This window comes from Plectropomus leopardus, chromosome 12 (assembly GCF_026936395.1).
Source record: "Plectropomus leopardus strain MGB_pleo_1.0 chromosome 12, ASM2693639v1, whole genome shotgun sequence".
Classification (NCBI taxonomy): Eukaryota; Metazoa; Chordata; class Actinopteri; order Perciformes; family Serranidae; genus Plectropomus; species Plectropomus leopardus.
In genome coordinates, this window is record NC_142187.1 from 4,581,800 (window position 1) to 4,601,749 (window position 19,950).

Genomic DNA, 19,950 nt, shown 5'->3' on the forward strand with positions numbered 1-19,950 from the left:
AGGGAAAAAATGTGGGAAAAAATTGCATATAAAATGATCAGTTCCATATTTAAAATTATATTACAGAATTATGAGGGTTTGTTTTTTTAAAGAGACTTTTTAGTTAATTTCCCTGTTTTTTGAACTTTCTTTTATTTAAATATACATTTTCAGGTAATTTTCTGGTACATTTTACTAATTTCTTGTTAATTTTTGGGTCATCTCTTTTTTCATTGCTTGCTGCCTTCTTCCCATGTTTTTGAAAGAAACCAAGCCAATTTGCTCAAGTTTCAAAGGGTTAATGTAGGATGATTAGCAGAATGTAATGTTGATCCAACATGTATCACACTGAGGAAAGTGGCTGCGGTATTCAGTGGAGTTTCGCTGCAGGGGAGGATATCTAGGCACTGGTTAGATGGAGGGAACTTTACCACAGTTTATCTAAACATAGTACCCACTTGATTTTGACACAAAGTTGGCTGAAAATCAGTTAAGTATCACTTTTAGCTGATGAACATTAAATATTTTCAGGTACTTATGTTTAAGATTGTCACTCCCGAGGCTTTTATGTGACAAGGTTGATGGTTTGACTAGACTAGATACACCACTCTGATAGGTCTTGTTAGACAGTAAATATCCACATCGATCAGCAATCACACGAGTAGCCGTATTACACAGCAGGAACTAAACACGACCTCCCATGACATGTAACCATTGTGACAGCTTGTGCTTTTGTCTCTGCCGTGTTCTCGGCCCACTCTGGATATGAGGTCCTGAAACCACATTTTGGATTGCCATGGGTTATCCACTGGTGTATTATTTTGTATTTTATGTTCATTTAAAAGTAAAAGATATTAAATATATAGTTCTTACACTGCTGTCTGTCCAACAACCACTTCACTTGCCTTGCAAACTGCAAAAAAACAATGACAGTTCCATTTTCACCTTTTAATCACATGGTATATCTGAGGACACATCCACACTATTCTGTTTCCAGGCCAGGCTACAGAGTGCAACCGTGGATGTATAAAAAAAGTCTGGATACAGCCATAGAGGCGGGGCCCTGTTCATTCCTATGAGAGCTGTTCATTGATGCATGAAGCAAAAAAAAAAAAAAAAACCTATGGATCTACAGGCCTTTAAGACTTAAGGAAGCTGGGCGCAGTGCCTGAGCAGGTAACTTCTGCTGGAGGAGGGAATGACTTCCAGTATAGAGCTTTGATAGCTTGAATGGCGGTCTAAAAAAATTTAATCTTGCGGCTCTTTTACACTTTCCAAATGTTATCAAATTGGATGGCTTAAATCTTGAAAGTGAAATTAGTTGTTTTGCAGGGGTTTTGACACTCTCAAAAAATTATCCACTGATTTACAGATGTCTCTTTCCCTGTGTAAGTCAACGGGGGAAAAGTCTTGTGAAAAGTGTGGGCGAGTGGGCGTCACGTGATGGACCTGGACGGCATAATTCCATTTTTGGCGACTATGTAAAATTTGCATCAGAGCCTGACGCATCTCCTGGTGGTTTGGGTGTAACAGCTGTGCTCGGAGACAGACACAGTTCAACTTTTGGAACGCAGCAGCATGCACCACATGTCATGTGATGGGAAACAACCAGGAACAACAGCCAACAGATAGCTTTCCTTTCTTCCGTATATAAATATAAATTTCTGATAAATATGGAGGAGAAATTGATCATTTAAATGCTTTTCATCCACAGATTATATTTTAGGCCAAATACAAACTAAACACCTGGATGAAGATTAGCTCTGTACTCAGGATTTCTGGTAAGAGGGCTGTGATACAGTGCTAGTTTTGGTCGCTGAACAACCTCAGACGCCACCTGCCATCGTTAAGGAAAACTGGCACAGAGTGGACACAAGAGTAGCACCCAGCGCCCCACCTCGTGTTTTTCCACGCGGTTACAGATGCAGCAACCTTAAGTTATGTCCTGTCAATCATGAGTGGTGTTACATTAGAGTGTTTAATGTCACAGAAATTTTTTTGGAAATCAAATCCTGGCTGGCAGGATGTACATTAAAGTACATTGAATTTGAACATGGCCTGGGGTTTCCAGGAGAGTTACTGGCGGAATATACAATGATAAGCTGTAATCTGATGGTGAGGTTTGCCACTTTAAAAGGCCAAAATGATGGTCATTGCCGGATAGAAGAGGAGAAGCCTGCCACCTGAGTGTTTTCTACACCGCCCTTTGCTAGCAAGGAGAGATAAATGGTTTCATAACAGATTTGTTAGTAGTGCAGCTTTGCGAACATGGCTATTTTGCAAACCTGGAACCGGATCCACAATGGAACAAGATATCCCAACTCAACCGTACTCTTCAGCTGACAAATTGTTGATTTTTAAAAAAATGCTAGCACAGTTACACTTTTAGAACACAAGGAGATAAAAATCTGCTACTCTAACTTACTCTAAAACAGAATGTACAAAATGTCCATGAGTGTGTGTGCTGTGTCTTTCACAGTCTGAGCGTGTGTGTTGCCTGTGCTCCCATGTTGCCCTTTGCAGTACTGTATGCCTGGATCCCTCTCTCGCCTGCTCTGTGTCTATGTCGCTCGCCCGCTCTCGCCTGCTCTGTGCCTCTCTCCTTCCCTCTCTCTCTCGCTCCCTGTCTCTCGCCCCCTCTGTCCCTGGGGCCCTTCTCCTTTCATCCTCACGCCAAAAGCAATCACCATCTCCGTGGTAACGGCTGGTCATGTGACCTGCACCTGTTCCTCTGGCTGGTCGCCACACGCTGGAGCCATCTGGCCACACACATACACGCACGCATGCACGCACACACACTTCTCCACTTGGCTGCCTTCTCCCCTCTCTTCCTCCTCGCGTCTTCGTGGCCTTGCTTCGCTCCTCGATCCCTTCGTCACTCCCTTAACTCTTCCTGCACTGTCTATCTTTTCAGTCCTCGCCCTCTCCTGCTTTACAACTCTCATCCCCAAAAATCTTTAATTTAAACTTCTCTCTAGTTTAGTCTCCCAGAAATGCTTTGTCTGTTTAAATGAATCAATTTGTACCACAATTAACTCAAAAAAAGTTCACTGCTTTATGCCAAAATATTGTCAAAGCGGAAAGCACTGCTTCCATGTTTCTTCCTGACAAAAGGAGCAGGTATATCCACGTTTCGCCCAAAATGTGGGTGCGTGGAACATGGATAAGAAGAATATGGACGAGCAAGAAGTTCAGTGGCTTTCTTTTTCCACTGTTTTAAAACTTGTAACATATAGTAACACAAATTCAAATTGATCATAGTCACTGTAAGGCTTAAAACTATGCCTGGAAGTAACCAAGGGTGGACAAGAGTTTGTTACTCATAATGTTTTTGATGCGGTATCACTTCAAAGTGGTTGTAATCAATAATGTCATCATAATGCATCAAATGTAAAACATGAGACAATGAGAAAGGGGTCACTCAAATCACCTGAAACTGCCGCTCCTCTCAGCTTTACAGAGCTTTACAGCATTTTTCCACCAAAATCAGAGAATAAATATGCCTTTTTTCATATGTGGTAAAAACTCAGGTGATGTAAAAAAGACAAGCTGTTATTCCACACGGTCCCTCTCTCTGCCTGCTGGCCACCAGCTATTTACAGTCCTGTAATTTCTCCCTCCACCGCTGTCTCTTTCAGCTCAGTTGCCTGTTCCACCAGTAGAGACTGGAGACTGAGCTCTGGTGTTGCACGCTGTGCACTACATACAATGAGTTTTACAGAGGAGTACCTGTATTTATGACGATATTAAAAAAACATACCTTCAAGATTTCCGATACCCCTGGAATAATATCAAAATCCCGCCCACACCTACAAATGACCTTAACTAACATGTTCTTTATGTCAAGTCAAAGGGTGACGATGTCATTGTCAATGCTCATAACTTGTTTCCATTGGCCCCAAGTGAACAATCTGGTGACTGATTTCAATTGTGTCTGAGAATAGTTGAAAGACTGATACATCGGTCTTGTCCAAGTGTAAACGCCTGCTCTCTCAATGTCTCTAATTCATTCTGCTGTATTATCATAGGCTTGTTTTTTTGGGTTGCATTTCCCACAGCCATCAGAGCGGGGTATGGCATCACACCCGAAAACCGATTTCGGGTGCAAGCCTGAAATTAAGATGTCTTTTACAAGGCAAGTCAGCCATTGTTAGCAATATCTGTTGATAACAACCCGTTACACTGTAGAAAAAAACCAAAAAACAAAACATGTCCACAAATAACGCTGGACAGAACTGAGTGTACGACTGTTTTACTAAGCACACAAATAAGACATAAGTGCAAAAAAAAAACCCAGTATATTACTACAGCCTCCACTGCTCTTAATGTTTGGAGCAGCCATCTTCAATTTTAAGGTTGCTTCCTCCTGAAGTTGGATTACCGACTTTCTGAGTCGTAAATCCGACTTCAGGGGGCATTCCAGTTGAGATCCAGTTGAACTTGGAAATTCCGACTTCTCAGTGTAAATGGAACGCACCATTACAGCCCGGCACTCACACATGTTGGCCAGCTGTGGTGCGCTGTGTGTGTGTGTGTAAGTGTGTGAGGGGAGTTGAGATGCTGCTTTCAGATCGAGGGAGAGCGGATAAAGTAAAGACAGGAAGCAGAGTAAAATATGGGGAGGGAAAGGAAAAGAAGTGAAGAGGAAGACAAAAAACAAGGATGGGGGAAGGGTGGAGTATAAGGGACACCTGCTGCCGTGATGAGTCATCCCACTGAACCCCCCGAGCACACACTCGACCCATGGCAATAAAAACCAACACCAGTGGCCAGAAGGCAACACATACACACACACAACATATACTTCTGTGTTCAAAAAGTGCTGTATTTGCACACACGTCTGCAGACGCGTACAACGCAAAGTGCCTGCATGCATGTCTGACTTGTTTGTGTGTACTGCAAACAAATCACCCCTACGCACACACACAGAAACACACACACAGAGTGAAGGGTGTGGCAGCTGAGAGCAAGGTTATTTATAGACGTACTTCCTCTGAGAGAGGTAGACAGAGAAGGAGTGCGAGTGAGAGAGCGAAGGAAAAGAGGGATGGAGAGAGAAAGCAAGGTCAAAGGAGAGAAGTGAGCCAGTGAGCTGACTGGACGAGTAAACCACATGATTCGCTAAGTAACGCACACACACACAGAGCTTCCTAGACAGCTGAAACTAATACTGCTGAATGCATCCGAGGTGTTTTTATTCAGATCAAGTTGGTCTTTGCAAACTATTGTTGCCACTGATGATAAGGCATATTTTTAGGATGCTTTATGCAACATTCAGAGCCTTAATGAAGCAGCAAAAAACAGTTTGTTGTTAATATATGGGTGAGCAGACAATGACGTCACACCTCCTGTGTGTGTTGTAATCTGATCTTTTCTGTCGTTTGTTATGGTAACCGGTCCGGTTGGCTAGCTATTCACCACCACTCTGCACTTAGCGCTGTTAGCATCATTAGCTGCTGCCGTCAGCTCATCTGCCTCCATGTTGAGAGCCGCATACAAGCAACCTAAATCAGACTCTGAACTATGGAAATACTCTGAATGTCACTTAAGGCTTGTTAAACTCTTTGAACCTACCAAAACAATTTTTCCTAGAGTCACAACTTAGGCAAGACATGCCCTACTGGAACCAGTGAATCAAACTCTTTCCTATGATATAGCAGAGCCAATCGGAAATTCACTGGCTGTTTTTGAGGTTTGTTGCATGTGTGTGACTCTTGCACTCCCGCAGCTGTAGTCTCAGGATAAACAGAAAGAGAGAGGGGCTGAGTGGATCCATACGCTGCGCACAGATCTCCAATTTTGCAGTTAAGTTGTGGTGATCTGACAGAATTGCAAGGTTGCAGAGGATTCATGGGGAATCACTGAATTTGCGTTAACTGTTGCGAACACAACATTGCAATATCCTGAAGGGACTGTATCCACCCAGTGCCTATCACAAATATAAATCCAAGATCAGCTTTGAAAAAAATCTATATAAATACACTTTTGAACTTCCTCAACAAAACTGCCTCAACCATCAAAATCAGTGTCAACATAAACTGCTACCTAATGCAGCATGACTTCTCCAGGTAAGGATTTATCAATATGTTAAGAGATGTAGGCCAAAAAGGGGCCAGATCAGATTTGAGTCTGTGTTCATGACAACATATTGTGTTAACATCTTCCAAAGAATGATGGAACCAAATCTCTTAAAATGGTGGCCAAATCTGTAAAAACGGATCTCAAATGTAAATCAGAAAAGGTAAAACAACAGGGGTGATGATTTATAAAAATTATTTATTCCCTTAGATTTAGTTTTAGTACTGCAGTTATAGTACTTAAAATGTGACCCTGTTGAACATGTGGATGTATAGGCAAAAAAAAAAAAAAAATCCAACAAATTCAAATTCTATAAAAGTGGCAAACAACTGGCATGCAACATGACTTATTCTGAAAGTGCCTTGCAATTAAGACATGACTGGTAACAATGCCACAAATCTGCAAATAAAAAAGGAAGTGAAACCTGAAGAACAGCCTGTGCTCAAATTGTTCACAATATAGTCCAAGACTCTGCATTCAGCAGTGAAGTTCAGGCTTCAGTCTGCTCTAGATGCAAATACACTGAACAGAAAAAAAAACCTATCGTAGCGTGGTGTTGGCCACATAAAAAACTCTGGAGTTTTGGGGCTTATTCCTCCACCCACTAATGGAAATCTCACACAAATCCCCCAAAAAATGCAATGGAACATATGTGCTAATGGTCAGGGGCAGGATTTTCTCCTAAACAAGTGAAAAGTTCCCTTTCGAGCTTTAACACATTTACAATCAAGCATGTAGTCCATTAAGTCAGATAAGGAAAAAAGTAACAGCTGTCAAGAAACTTTCCTATGGGGGATGAACCACGATTTAAAAAGAGATTCAATTTAATGCTAAACTCCATTCAGAGTTCATTCACACCGTACATTCTCTGAAATGACCACTGACACTCCTTATTGGTTCTTTTCATTACTTTGTGACAGCTTTTTAAAAAAATACATTATTTAAAAATAATAATAATAATAATAATATTTAGATACAACTAAGAAAATGTTTTAGCAACAGGGAGGTAATTTTTTGATTTTTATTATGGCTTGAGGGGAGGGGCATACAACTTTAAATTGCTGTAATTTGACTCCTAGTTTTAAAAAAAACACCAATAGGCATGTCTTCTTTTAAATTGGCCCTTTTTAAAATTTGTGGCAATTTTTAAGTAAAAAAACTTCTATTTTTACTTTAATAAATGTAGGGTTTGTAAATGTAGGGTTTTTTGTGTGACTTCTAAATAAAACATACATGTTTTCATTAAAAATCACCTAAAAGTACTCTCTTAATCACAGACAGTAATTGTTTAAAAACATTTTTTTTTAAAAAAAGATATAATCATTGGATTTTTACATTTCCAACAGTCCTTGAACACATACAAGGTACAAGATAGATTTCTTGTCATTTTTCCTAAACGTGGTTTAAGAAGAAATAAAATTAAATTAAATTAATATGTTTCTGGAACAAAATTCCATGACTTTTTCAAAACTTTCAGGGTATATTGAATTCTCCAAAACTTCTCCAGGCCTGGAAAATGCTATGTTCAAATTCCATGACTTTTCTTGGTTTTTCACAACCGTACGAACTCTGTTCATTGAAAAATATAGAAACTTAATGTGCTGAGGACAGAATGGGACATCAGAGGAGAGATTCACCTCGCTCTCCAACCCTCAGCATGATTTAGACAGACAGACCGAGAGGACAAGGGAGGATAGGGAGGGCGGTGGAGAGGAAAAGATGAAAGGATAAACTCCTCTCCAGCAGGAAGAGGTGGGACTGGAGGGAGGGGAAAGAGGGAGAAAGAATAAAAGAGAGGATAGTTGGGTGATTGCAGTGGTCCACCATTTTAGAGTAGCAGTGAATGGCCGGCAGCCATTATTATGCTAAATTAACCTGGGAGCTCCAGGCCGCCACTCAAGATGGAGGAAAGCCTGACAACAGATAAGAGCGAGTTTACCAACACACACTCACACGAGGGGCTGGGAACGCACTCCCCCATCCCCCACACTTCCTCTGCCCTCATGCACGCACACACTCACGGCCGTGGCTGTGGAGTGGTCAGCGGCATGGCCTTCATTATAATTAGACGCCATTTTCTGCCACAAAGATTACCAGCGACCCCTCCCCCAACACACACACACACAAAACGCCTGTCCCCTCACTGCTTCACACACACTCACACCAGGCCCCCCCCACCCCTCCATTCCCCGCCCCTGACTCTTTTCCAGTGGGCGATGCATGCATACACACACACACACACACACACACACACACACCTCCCCCAGTGCTGACCCCTGCCTGCTGCTTTGGCCCTCCCTCTTCCTCGGGATAAAAGGGGCCGAGAGGAAAAGGGGACGGGGGAGGGGGTGGGGGGGTGTAGAGAGAGAGAGAGAGAGCAAAACAGAGAGATGGGGGCTGCCTGACACATTCCTCAGTCCGATCAAGTTTCCACCTTCTCAATGAAACCACATCTGACTCTCACACACAAACGCTCTCAGCTCTCTTCTCCTCGCCGCCCTCCATCCCTCCCTCTGATCTGACAGAGAGCATCCGCATCACAAGCACACTGCAAGTTAAAGAAAATCTCAAAAAAAGTGAAAATAAAGACGCAATAAAGCCAGAGAGGAAGAGTGAGAGAAAGGAGTGATAAGAAGCGGAGAGCTCTGAATAAACAAAGTGAACCAGAGCTGAAGTGTGCTGAAGTTCAGTGGGCCTAATCTATATCTGCCCAGGAGGTTTAAATTCAACCCATCATGCTCCTCGCACGCTCACGTGCTTGGTATGGTAAAGTAACTATGTGAAGAAAGAGTGTAACACACGCCAGTATTTGAAAGGATAAAACTGGCAATAATCTGGATTTTTCTTGTCATCAACAAATCCCCCAAAAAGACTAAAATAAACAATGTGACTAAAACAAAGCCTGATACATCTTATTCCTCTGTGCCATTGAGTGCCATTGTTTTCCAAAATCTATTACAAACACATCATCACTGTTGCTCACTTGTCTGCTGTTTAGTTGAAATTACACTGCCTGTTGAAGGCAGGAAAATCACACCGTTCTGTCGCCTCGCCGTTCTGTATGTTTCAGTTCATTTTTATTTGTTCTCGTCATCTAAATGCTCAACAATCACGTTTAGATCTGAAAACACTCTAATGCACATTCTGTGACCGAAGAGCAGCAGGGAGAAGAAAAAAAATCTTATTTCACCTGCCCCTTTCTCAAAACATACATGGAGAAATAAAAAAAAAAAAAGATTGTCCGTCAATTACTGTTCAACAAACAACACTTAGTAAACTCAGAGAGAAAAAAATATATAGAAAAATCACCATCAAAGGGGACAGATTGTACCCAGTAGCTTCATATAGTCTATTTATTTTGACTTTCTACATCTTAAAATGAACGCTGACTATGTGGCTGTTTACACAGCGACGGTTCTTGAATGAAAGGTCTACCTTTTGTTGCAGTTTGGCCTTTTGTTCACAAGACAACTGTGTCATTTTTTGAAAACGCCACCGCTTCTGTCCGTGTGTAAACTGGTAATTCGTGGATCATGTGAGAACGGTGACGTCATAACCGCTCTTGTCCAAGTCACATCGCCAGCTACAGGCCTGACAGGCACGCTACAGCTTTTTCAGTTGTGTTTGTGGATCTGTGTACACGAGGATCGTTTTCAGTGTTATCATATGAATGTGTTTTGTTTTTTTTTAAACGCAAAAGAAAGACTTTTCAATTTTTCATAGGGCCATTCTCGCCTAATTGTAGCCTAAGTAAGAAGGGGAATAATGCCTCTTTCCACCTGAACAGGAAAACTGAGCTGACAGCAGCTTTAACCCCGTTTATCACCATCTACAGAAGGAAATGTGATTGATCCGCAGATCTGTCTGTCTAGCAGTCCATGCCCCACGCTTCACTTAGCCCCGTGATCACTAACTCTAACACATACACACACACACACACACTCGGGTGATTCACAGCTCAGAGGTTGTGACCCCTTCAGTTCCCCCTGGTTGGTCACATGAGTGATGGCTCTAGTGTGTGTCGCTCTTTGTGTACATGCTTGTGTTTATGTGTACGCAGTCTCACTAGTTCTTGCCACACTTGGTAATATGTAAAATTTCTTTTAAATATACAACGACAGTGACGTTGAGTATAAACAAACAGGTTAAAAGTTAGTTCGCACCTCAAATTTTCCATTTTTTACTTTAATTTCAGCAGCTCATCTCAAGTGAAGAACCTGCCAGAGGTGAAACTGTAAAATAATGTCAATTTCTGAGTTATAAAAAGGCCTTTTTAGGGAACAAGTAAAGGGTTAATATCGTAAAGATGTTCTGCAGAAATGGAAGTAAATTAAGCTTTGAAAGTTGATGCAGACAATTCCTACAGGTGTGCCTACGTTTGCTGATTACCCAAAAAACCGTGTCTGTCTGTTGGAACAGACCATAATGCATTGCAGTAAGTAGTATACTGCTGTTACTATCCACTTGCTCCAACCTGAGCTGCCCATCACACTTCATTTTGCAGAGCATGGAGCCAATCATGAACTATTTTAAGGCCTTTCTGAACTCTGGGCAGCAAATCCTGATCACATTCCTCATCTCACCTGGTAGCGTACACGTTCAGCCAGCTTTTAACACTGTATGATGGAAACAACCACAACCCCGCACACAAAGTAACGGCAGTAAAGCTGCTCCTACCTGGTTTTCTTGGGGGTCTTGCTTTTGGGCGTGGAGCTCTTGGGTTTCTTCTCCTTGGGCTCCTTGGGCTCTTTGGGGGTCTTGGGTGTTTTGGGCGTCTTCGGGGTCTTGGGCTCCTTGGCCTCCTTGCCCTCTGCCTTCTCCTTTGGTTTCTTTTTCCTCTTTTTCTTCTCCTCCACCAGTGGTGAACTTCCCTCTACAGTTCCTGTGCCAGTAACCTGTTCACCCGCATCACTTCCTGTTCCCGGAAACTCTGACTTGACGCTTTCCTCTCCTCCGGCTCCATCTCTTGCTGCCTTTTTCCCTCCCTCTTCTTCCTCCGCATCCACTATTTTAGCTTTCTTCTTCCTCTTCTTTTTTGGCTTGGTCTCCTGGTCGCTGGGCTGCTCTGTGCTGATAGGCTGGCCGGGGGCTCCGGCGCCGACTGTCGGCCTGTCAGGAACCATCATTGAGGTGTCGCCTGATGGGTCACTGGGGGAATGCTGGGAGGTGAAAGAGAAAGACAGTTAATTTGAGTTTTTCAGCAACTTCAAATTTAAAAAAAAAAAAATAAAGACAATAAAATTCAAACAGACTAAGCAAAGCCATCTTCCCCACAAATAAACAGGAGTCACATGGATTTCAGCAATGGCACTTTTCAAAAGATTTGTGGCCAAAAGCATGAAAACAGATGTTTTGTTTTTATATTTCTAGTGCTAGGATGATGTTTTAGAAATAAGATATATAGGGCTGTCAGCGAATCAGCAGCTGTCATTCAGCATCCAACAACCAGCTTCTCAGATGTGTTTTGCTGTCTATATTATTATAAATAAACATCTTTGGGCTCTTGACTTTTGGCCGGATCAAACGAGTTAGTTTAGTTTCAACTTGGGCTCTGGGAAGTTGTTTTAGGGATTTTGAACCAATTCTATGACTTTTCATGGATTTAAAGACCAGTGTGTAGGATTTAGGAGGGATGTCTTAAATATACTATAACAGATATGTATTTCCTTAGTTTATAATCACCTGAAAATAATAATCATTGTGTTATTGTCACCTTAGAAGGAGCTGTTTCTATCTAAATAGAGAACAGCTCCTTGTCTATGGATGATGTGCGTGTCTATGAATGCCATGTTGCACTATCATTTTTTTACAGTAACCCAGAATGGACAAACCAAACACTGGCTCTAAACAGGTCTTCAGGTCTTAACAGGGCCATTTGAGTTTTTGCCATGGTCAACCCAAGACACAAACCCTCCACGATGAGTGAATTGGAAAAATACAGATTTAAAGATTTAAAGGTTAAACTACTTTATTTAGTGTTTCTAGCGGAGAAAATCACTGGTTCCTTTTGTTTTGGAGAGGAAGAGACCACTGCAAAAAATGTGGCTACTGGTAAAAACCTCCTCATCAATGAAAAGTGAGGGAAGCGGGAGAAGTTTCAGCTGGCTGCAATCTACCATCCTCACCACTAGATGCCACTAAATCCCCCCAAATTTGACACACGGTTTCCTAAATGATTAATGTAGAAATGTTCAAGGATTTAACAATTAAAATAATCATTATTTGCAGCCCTACATTTTTGCTTCAAAAACAAAAACTACAAATTGGGGCTGCAACTAACAGTTATTTTCAATATTAATCAACATAGAAATTTCTTTTTAAGTATCAATAAATATATTTCTTTTTTTTTAATCTAAAAAACATCAAAAATGTCTTTTTTGTCCAACTAAGAATCCAAAAACCAAAAGAAAGCAGAAGCGAAGAGAAGCTGAAAACTCAGAATCTTTCTCATTTGGCTAAAAAAACATGACTTAATAATCAAATTTATTGATTAATTTTCAGTTGTAATCAATTTATCATTTCAGCTCTGAACTAAATGGCATTGAATATGGATCAGTCTGAGCACATGTGCCATAAAATGTATCTGCTGATGTTTTGCATCGGTGTCGGCCGTGCCAGCCTGTCAAGTCAATACTGCTGTATTTCCTGCAGGGTGGGGGTTGAATCCGTTAGTAATGGCGGACTACAGAGCAGAGGAAGAAGAGAGGATCTATCCATCCATCCATCCATCTATCCACGCACATGGCTCCCACCTCCTAGACTCCCCGTTGCTACAGCCCCCCTCCCCCTCCACCCTCCCACCTCCTCCTCCAGCCGGCTAACCTTAGTAAACAAACAAGCTGAGACTTTGCTCTCCTGCAGACTAAACCCTCTCTCCTTCTCTCCCTCCATCTTCTCCTCATTGCTCCCAAGTAAGCTTCCTGTGACAGGCAACTGGTTACCAGCTGTTGGGAGCCTCTCCAGCTGCCTCTCCTCCCTCACCCTCTCTTCCATCCCTCCCTCCCTCCCCTCTTTCTCTCTCTCCAGCTGCTCAGGGTCCCAGTAGCAGATGGGAAATCAGGCATCATGACACGAATAAATTATCTCCATACTTCAAAAAGGCGCAGCGAGGGAGTATGCGTGAGCGTGCATGAGTGTGTGTGTGTCATACACGAATGCCTTTGAGAGTGTGTGCATGTGCATGTGTAACACACATGTGCACTTCGGCGTGTGTCAAAGAGGGGTGTGTGTGAGCATCAGCAAGTTTATAGCGAAATGCCACGGCAGCAGCTCCCCTCTGCGCGCACACACACACACACACACACACACACACACACACACACTTAGCATAGCTCAGTTGTTTTCACGTGGAGGAGGAAAGAGTTGGGGTGCTATCACTGAAAAGTCCACTTCCATCAGGAGAATGCTAATGTACACACACACACACACACACACACACACACACACACACACACACACACACACACACACACACACACACACACACACCACACACAAACACACACAAACACACACACTACACCAAACTGCTGCAAGGTCACGCATCACACAAACCTCTGCACACACAAACACCTGCTGACACACACGTAAACCGAGCCATTTAGACACACAAATAGGGGGAGGAGAGGGAGAGGGGGGAGATAACTAGGGGAGAGAGAAAGATAGAGAGAGAGAGAGAGAGAGAGAATCACAGACAGAAAGAGTGAGAGAGATGGGGGGAACGCAGTGCCAAGAGATAAATCTGTCCTCCTGCCAAGCTTCCCAGATAATCAATCACACAAATGACAAAGGAGACACACACAGTGTATACACAAACAATCACACACACACACACACACACACACACACACACACACACACACACACACACACACACACACACACACACACACACACACACACACACACACACACACACACACACACACGGTTGCGCACACTAGAGTCCTGCGTCAGGTTTGGTGTTCTGCAGGGTGAATTTAGCTCGCTGGTGTACTGGTTTAAATCCATCACTGCTCTCTCCGAGAAACACCATTAGAATCCACTTCCAAAAACAGGTTGCAATAATATCACCAATAACCGAATTTATTTAAAAAAAAAAAAGATCCATAAGGACTTCAATGAATCACTCAGAGCAACAGAATGACTGCAGGGCTAATGTAACAGACTCAGAGGACATGAACCGGGTTGAGTTTCATTCCTTGCAGGGCAGAGGGGAGGTTGCAGGAGAGTGTGATGAGGAAGGTGAGTGGAGAGGGGTGAGGAGGATGTTGGAGGAGGTGTTGGGGGGTGGGGGGCGGCTGGAAGAAGAGTGAGATGAGGGGTTAAATCTACCAGGCAGAAACACTTAAGACTCCCAAAGGATGGAGTGAAAGGAAATACGGTCCTCATCGTTCAGCTTCTCCCCTTACTCGCTCCAGTGCATGTATCCACACACACACCCATCCATCCTTCCACCCATCCTTCCACCCACCCATCCATCCATGACTGGGCAATATGGCTTATAAATAACTCCATATTTGGCAATAAACATTATCTCTCCAAATTTTCAAAATTAATACTGTATATATCTCGATATTTCACAATTTACCATATAAATATCCACATTTCACAATATATTTTGAGATATACTGTATATCCATATATATCACTATAACCATATTTTGTGATATATATATATCCATCCAGATAGCACAGTATATATCTATCTTTTGCAATATACAACATCCATCTCCATATTTTGCATATACAATATATCTCTCCATATGTTGCCATGTACGAAATATATCATGTACACATTTTCTCTAAAATAAGATACCATAGATTCTCTTTTTAGTGGCCAAGGACAGATTTTTAAGAGATCACTGGCAGATTTAACTACCCAACAGTATGTAAAAGAGTTAAAATGAGCGCAACACTAAAAACACCTACTGCAGGGAAATGCACCGTACACCCATATTCACATCACTTCTTTCAACACTTTTGTTAGAAAATGTTTAGTACTGCAATTTTGCTGTGACCAGCGAAATCACTAAAAACTTAAAGATGACAAAATGGTCATCTGCCATATCACAAAATCCAGCCCAGCATCCATCCATCTACTCCACCTGCCACCATTAAATATCATAAGAAAGGCCCATCCAACAAGTCCAGTGTGTGTAGAACAGGAGCTTGCTCACTTAGTTAGACAGATGCTTGACTGGCATCAAAAACAAAACTGTAGGAGTCTACAAGCTTAAACTGAAGATTGGCAGATTTCATAGCAAATTCCTGATTTGATCATTACCGAGGTGGAACAAGTTGACAACAATTTCTCAAAGTTGTCTGCAAAGTTAAGAACAGTTTGGTCCATTTCAAAGAGAGATTGATAATGCGTACTTTCGTGTACCAATCAGGATTAAGCAACATTTGAATCAGAATCTGTTGTAATACGATCAAACCACACCCACATAGTTCTAACTCAACGATTCAGCTATTTTTTGAGTTTCAAACTACTAAATAAATAACAAAAAATGTTTGTTTTTTTTTACTTTGATTGCTCATGTTTTGGTTATAAATATAAAGTGTAATTATATTCTTGGATGTGAAGCCAAGTCTAAGAGGCTTTAACAACTATAGACACATCTGTTTCTCCATTTTCCTTGACTCGTTGCCTTTATTTTGCTAATATTTCTATTATGTGAGTACCCCTATACCTATAAATAATTCTAAACATTCAATATTAAGTTTGAATTTGATGCTTGCAACACAATAAAATGTCAGTTTCAAAGTCCAGTGGAGGGTCAACAATTCCACACACAACTTTAAGAATGTTAAGATGGGTTTTTGCAGAGGGCTTAATGCACATATGAAAGCTCAGATATCTCACATACAAAGCTCTCATGTAATGCCAAACGTTAATGTCTCATCTCTAAATGATAACACATGTGAGAGTCATTCACAATGAGAGAAGGAAGCACGTCGTCTCTGTTGAAACACTACTGCAGCAGTTGCAGCAGCAGTTGCATGTCTCGGCTCTTCAAATGGGCAAGATGGGTTTCAAATAAAAATCACTCAACCCCCAAAACTGGAGATGAATCAGCTTTCAGAGAATTTGCTTGGCAAGGTGACCACGCTGGTGCTCGTATTATCTGTCCTCAAAGGATGATTAAGTGTGTCATCTTTTCAGGACGAGGATGCGGCCAAACTCATCTGCTGTGGCTCTCCATAGGTGATTCTCACTTCATTTGCAATTAGGTAGCCATCGTTCTGACGCGACTGATGACGTGCCTGTCTCAACAACAGCCCTGTGCATCTGTTTGGATGATCTACGGGGCTAAACTTTACAAAAACAGAGCTTCAGAGGAGAAAACGGGCAAAGTAGTCGTCCTCGTATGTTGATAATACTTGTTATTACTGCACACGGGTCAGACTGTGATGTGTATTTTCCATTTGTTGAAATCAGCACAAATGAGGAGAGCTGGGTTAACATTAGAGAAGCATTTCCTCGAAGCTGCGGTGAGCTGGATGGTATAGCAGCTCGCTGACAGCATGTATGAGCGGGGGAGGGGCAAGACAGGCATGTTATATGTCAACTAAAGTGCGGCACGCAACACAGTGTGTGTGTGTGTGTGTGTGAGTGAGAGAGAGAGATGTAGAATAAAGGTCACAGCACAGCTCTCTGCCAGAGCTGTGACCTTGAGCTGCTGACGAAGGCATGCGCGTGTGTATGTGTGTGCGTGCATGTGTAATAACCATGCTTAGTGAACAGATGGAGCTTAGAGTACCAGACATACAGTCATTATGACTGACTGACCAGCTTGGTGTATGTGTATGTGTGTATGTGTGTATTTGTGTATGTATGTGTGTGTGTGTGTGTGTGTGTGTGTGAGGCTCTTTCTAACAAGTGCATCATCAGGCATGGAGAGAACTCCCTTCCTGTGCCGCAGACACGCAGACAAACACACACACACACACACACACACACACACACACACACACACACACACACACACACACACACACACACACACACACACACACACACACACACACACACACACACGCAGACACACACGTAGACACACACGCAGACACACACACACACGCAGACACACACACAACTCTGTGTACTCCTCTAGCTAGCCTATCCTATTTCCCCAGGCACATTTGCCATCCCATTCCAGACCGCACTATCCCAGGCCACACTGTCTGCGTGTGTGTGTGTATGTGTGTAATGACGGGGGCTGCCGGGCCTGCAGCTAGAGTCGGGGCGGCACATGCAGCTCACCCAGGCGCGGCGCGGGGCTCACCAGTCAACCTGGCATCTAGGTCAGGAGTGCTGGATAAATTAAGAGTGACGGCTGAAATGTCAACCACAAAACGCTCTGACGCAGGCTCAGAGGTGGGGTTAGGGGGGCAGGGGTGTAGTAAGCGAGGAGTAGTGGGAGCGCAGGATAGAGGGGGGAAAGAGGGGGGAAAGAGGACTAGATCTGTGTGTGTGTGTGTGTGTGTGTGTGTGTGTGTGTGTGTGTGTGTGTGTGTGTGTGTGTGTGTGTGGCCACAGGGCTGCTATTGTGTGTGAATGGGTCAGTGGAGAAAGGGGGCTTTGAGCAACAAAACAAGCTAATGGAAGCTGAGGGCACGTGACGCAGGCAGCGGCGACGGTGCACGCTCGCACAAGCACAAACACAAACACCGTGGTTGCCATTGAGAACTGCTAACCTCTTCCTGGCAGCCCTCCCCTCCTCCTCGTCTCCTTTGCTAGAGATCCTGGACTCGCTCTCTTGAGATCTTTGCTTGTTTTTTCACTTCTTCCCCCCTCCCCCAATCTCTTAATCACCCCCAAGCTTTTTTTTTTTTCATCCTTGCCGTCTCCCACTTTTCCAAGCATCTCTCTGCACATCCGGCTACACAACATTAACTTCGAGATGACACCTCCAAAATGGATAAGACAAACAGTGAGACAGACAGACGGAGAGACAGGCAGAGAGACAGAGCGGAAAGAAAGGAGACAGGGGAGGAGGGAGAGACAGGAAGGGAGGTTTCCTCTATAGAGGAGGGGGAGATGTGGGAGCAAGAGGGAGGAGAGATTATGCTGGTGGCGCCTCTGTGTGTGTGCACACGTGTGTGTGTGTTGCACACGTCTCAGGATATGCAGCTCACAGGAAACAAACAGCTGCAAAAATCCATTTCCCCACACACACGCGGAAACACAACCACACACAAGGCCGACAGAAGACACAAAAGGCAAAAAAACACACGCTGATACGAACACACACAACCCCACTGAACCGGCGCCCAGTGCACCGCTGTGTTCTCAAATGTCATGTACACACACATTTATGCACACACACACACCGCACACTTCCCTTACACTCCAAACACACACATTCCCCCACCCACATGAAAAATAAACACTCACATGAAATACACCCACACATGAAAACAAATGCACGGTCTTGATGTCTCTCAAACTCGCACACACAGCGCCACGGCCACATCAAAGCGTCTGTCTGACGGAGACTCACCTGTACGTGAGGCACTTTCTGTGGGGTGAGAGGGGGTGAGGAGAGCGGGTGGGCGGCGGGAGGCGGAGGTGCCCATGGGTGGGAGGCCTGGTTGGGGGGAGGGGGCGTGCTCTGCAGGTGGTGGGCCTGAGTAGGCATGTGTGCGTGCTGCGCCTGAGCGTTCGGGGCGGGTGGCGCCAAGCTCTGGTTCGGGGCCGGAACTCCGTGCTGACTGACAGTGGGACCCTGGAAACCCATGGGGGCGGGCTGCAGGGGCTGCCCGCTTCGAGAGGCCTGCTGCTGGGCCTGGAGCAGACGCTGGTCTCCCCCCTGGCTGACTGGAGCTTCAAGAGGCCCTGAGATCACAGACACAGTATCATCACTGACTGCCCTCTGGAGTTATGGTGGATATATTCTTCTGTTCCTGTGGAGCTTGAATGTGCATGGGCGCAAGTCACCCTGTGCACAGATTAATGTCATCTGTCCAGTGTTTCTTTGTCATATTGTTTGTGCTTTATGCATTTTTACTATTTTTTTTTACACTTGCTGCAACACAAAGTGCCCTCTGGGACAAATAATAAAATTGAAGTGAATTGAATTGCAAGAATGTATGATGCCAACAGCAGCATGTTTTAGGGTGCTGTCCATCACCAACACACTGAGACAGAATTAATTCTTTTCAAATCCATTAGAAAACATCTGTAGAAAACTTGCTGGCTGCACAAAGTCAGTTTCTAAGGAGTAAAAACATAGACCTCAAGTAGAGTGTCGGGCTGCCCCTTGAAAGTTTGAGACTCGAATCATCAGTCAGAGACATTCAGTCGACTGAAATTGCTTCAAATCGATCAGTTGGGTTTTTTTTTCTGTCCAGTGTACTTCTGGGGACAATTTGGTTCCCAGATTATGCTGCTGAGAGAGAGCTGTTGAACAGCCAAATCTGATTCAACTGGCATAATTCTGAGGCAGGTACAGCCCAAGTAAAGTGGCTGAAATGTGTAAAATAAATGATATTACTGGTTCAATGATCATATCAAGTTTCTGATTTATTTCAATAATTCCCATTGTATAAGTGCAGGATTTAGGGACATTAGTAACTACAGGGATAACCCCTTGTGAGCTTGTAACTGGTGGGTTGGTGCCAAATGACTGTAGTGCAGATTATTAGCTGACCATGTCATTTGACCACTAATGTACATACTAGGAATGCACAGATTTATTGGCTGAACATCAGTATCTGCTGCCATTAACCTTGTTAACTGCCATCAGCTTACTGAGGAATAATGAATGAATTTCATTGATTGACAGTGGACGATGTTCTTCTGTTGTGTCACATTAATTTTGCACAGGCTGAAAAGCAGAGCTCCAAAATAACAGGCAAAAACTTCAAATAATGTGCAGGTAAAAG

The 19,950-nt window shown here is 43.3% G+C and overlaps 1 protein-coding gene across 2 annotated transcripts in view; it reads right to left on the reverse strand.

The window, feature by feature from the left end:
- Positions 1–19,950, reverse strand: part of chd7 (chromodomain helicase DNA binding protein 7) — a 95,520-nt gene that overhangs the window by 49,039 nt on the left and 26,531 nt on the right. For both annotated transcript variants that reach the window (XM_042497549.2, XM_088085018.1), the window contains 2 exons: positions 18,567–18,901; positions 10,735–11,216 (listed from right to left, as the gene is read on the reverse strand). In XM_042497549.2, the coding sequence (XP_042353483.2) occupies positions 10,735–11,216; positions 18,567–18,901 (817 nt within the window). The remainder of the gene's footprint in view (positions 1–10,734; positions 11,217–18,566; positions 18,902–19,950) is intronic.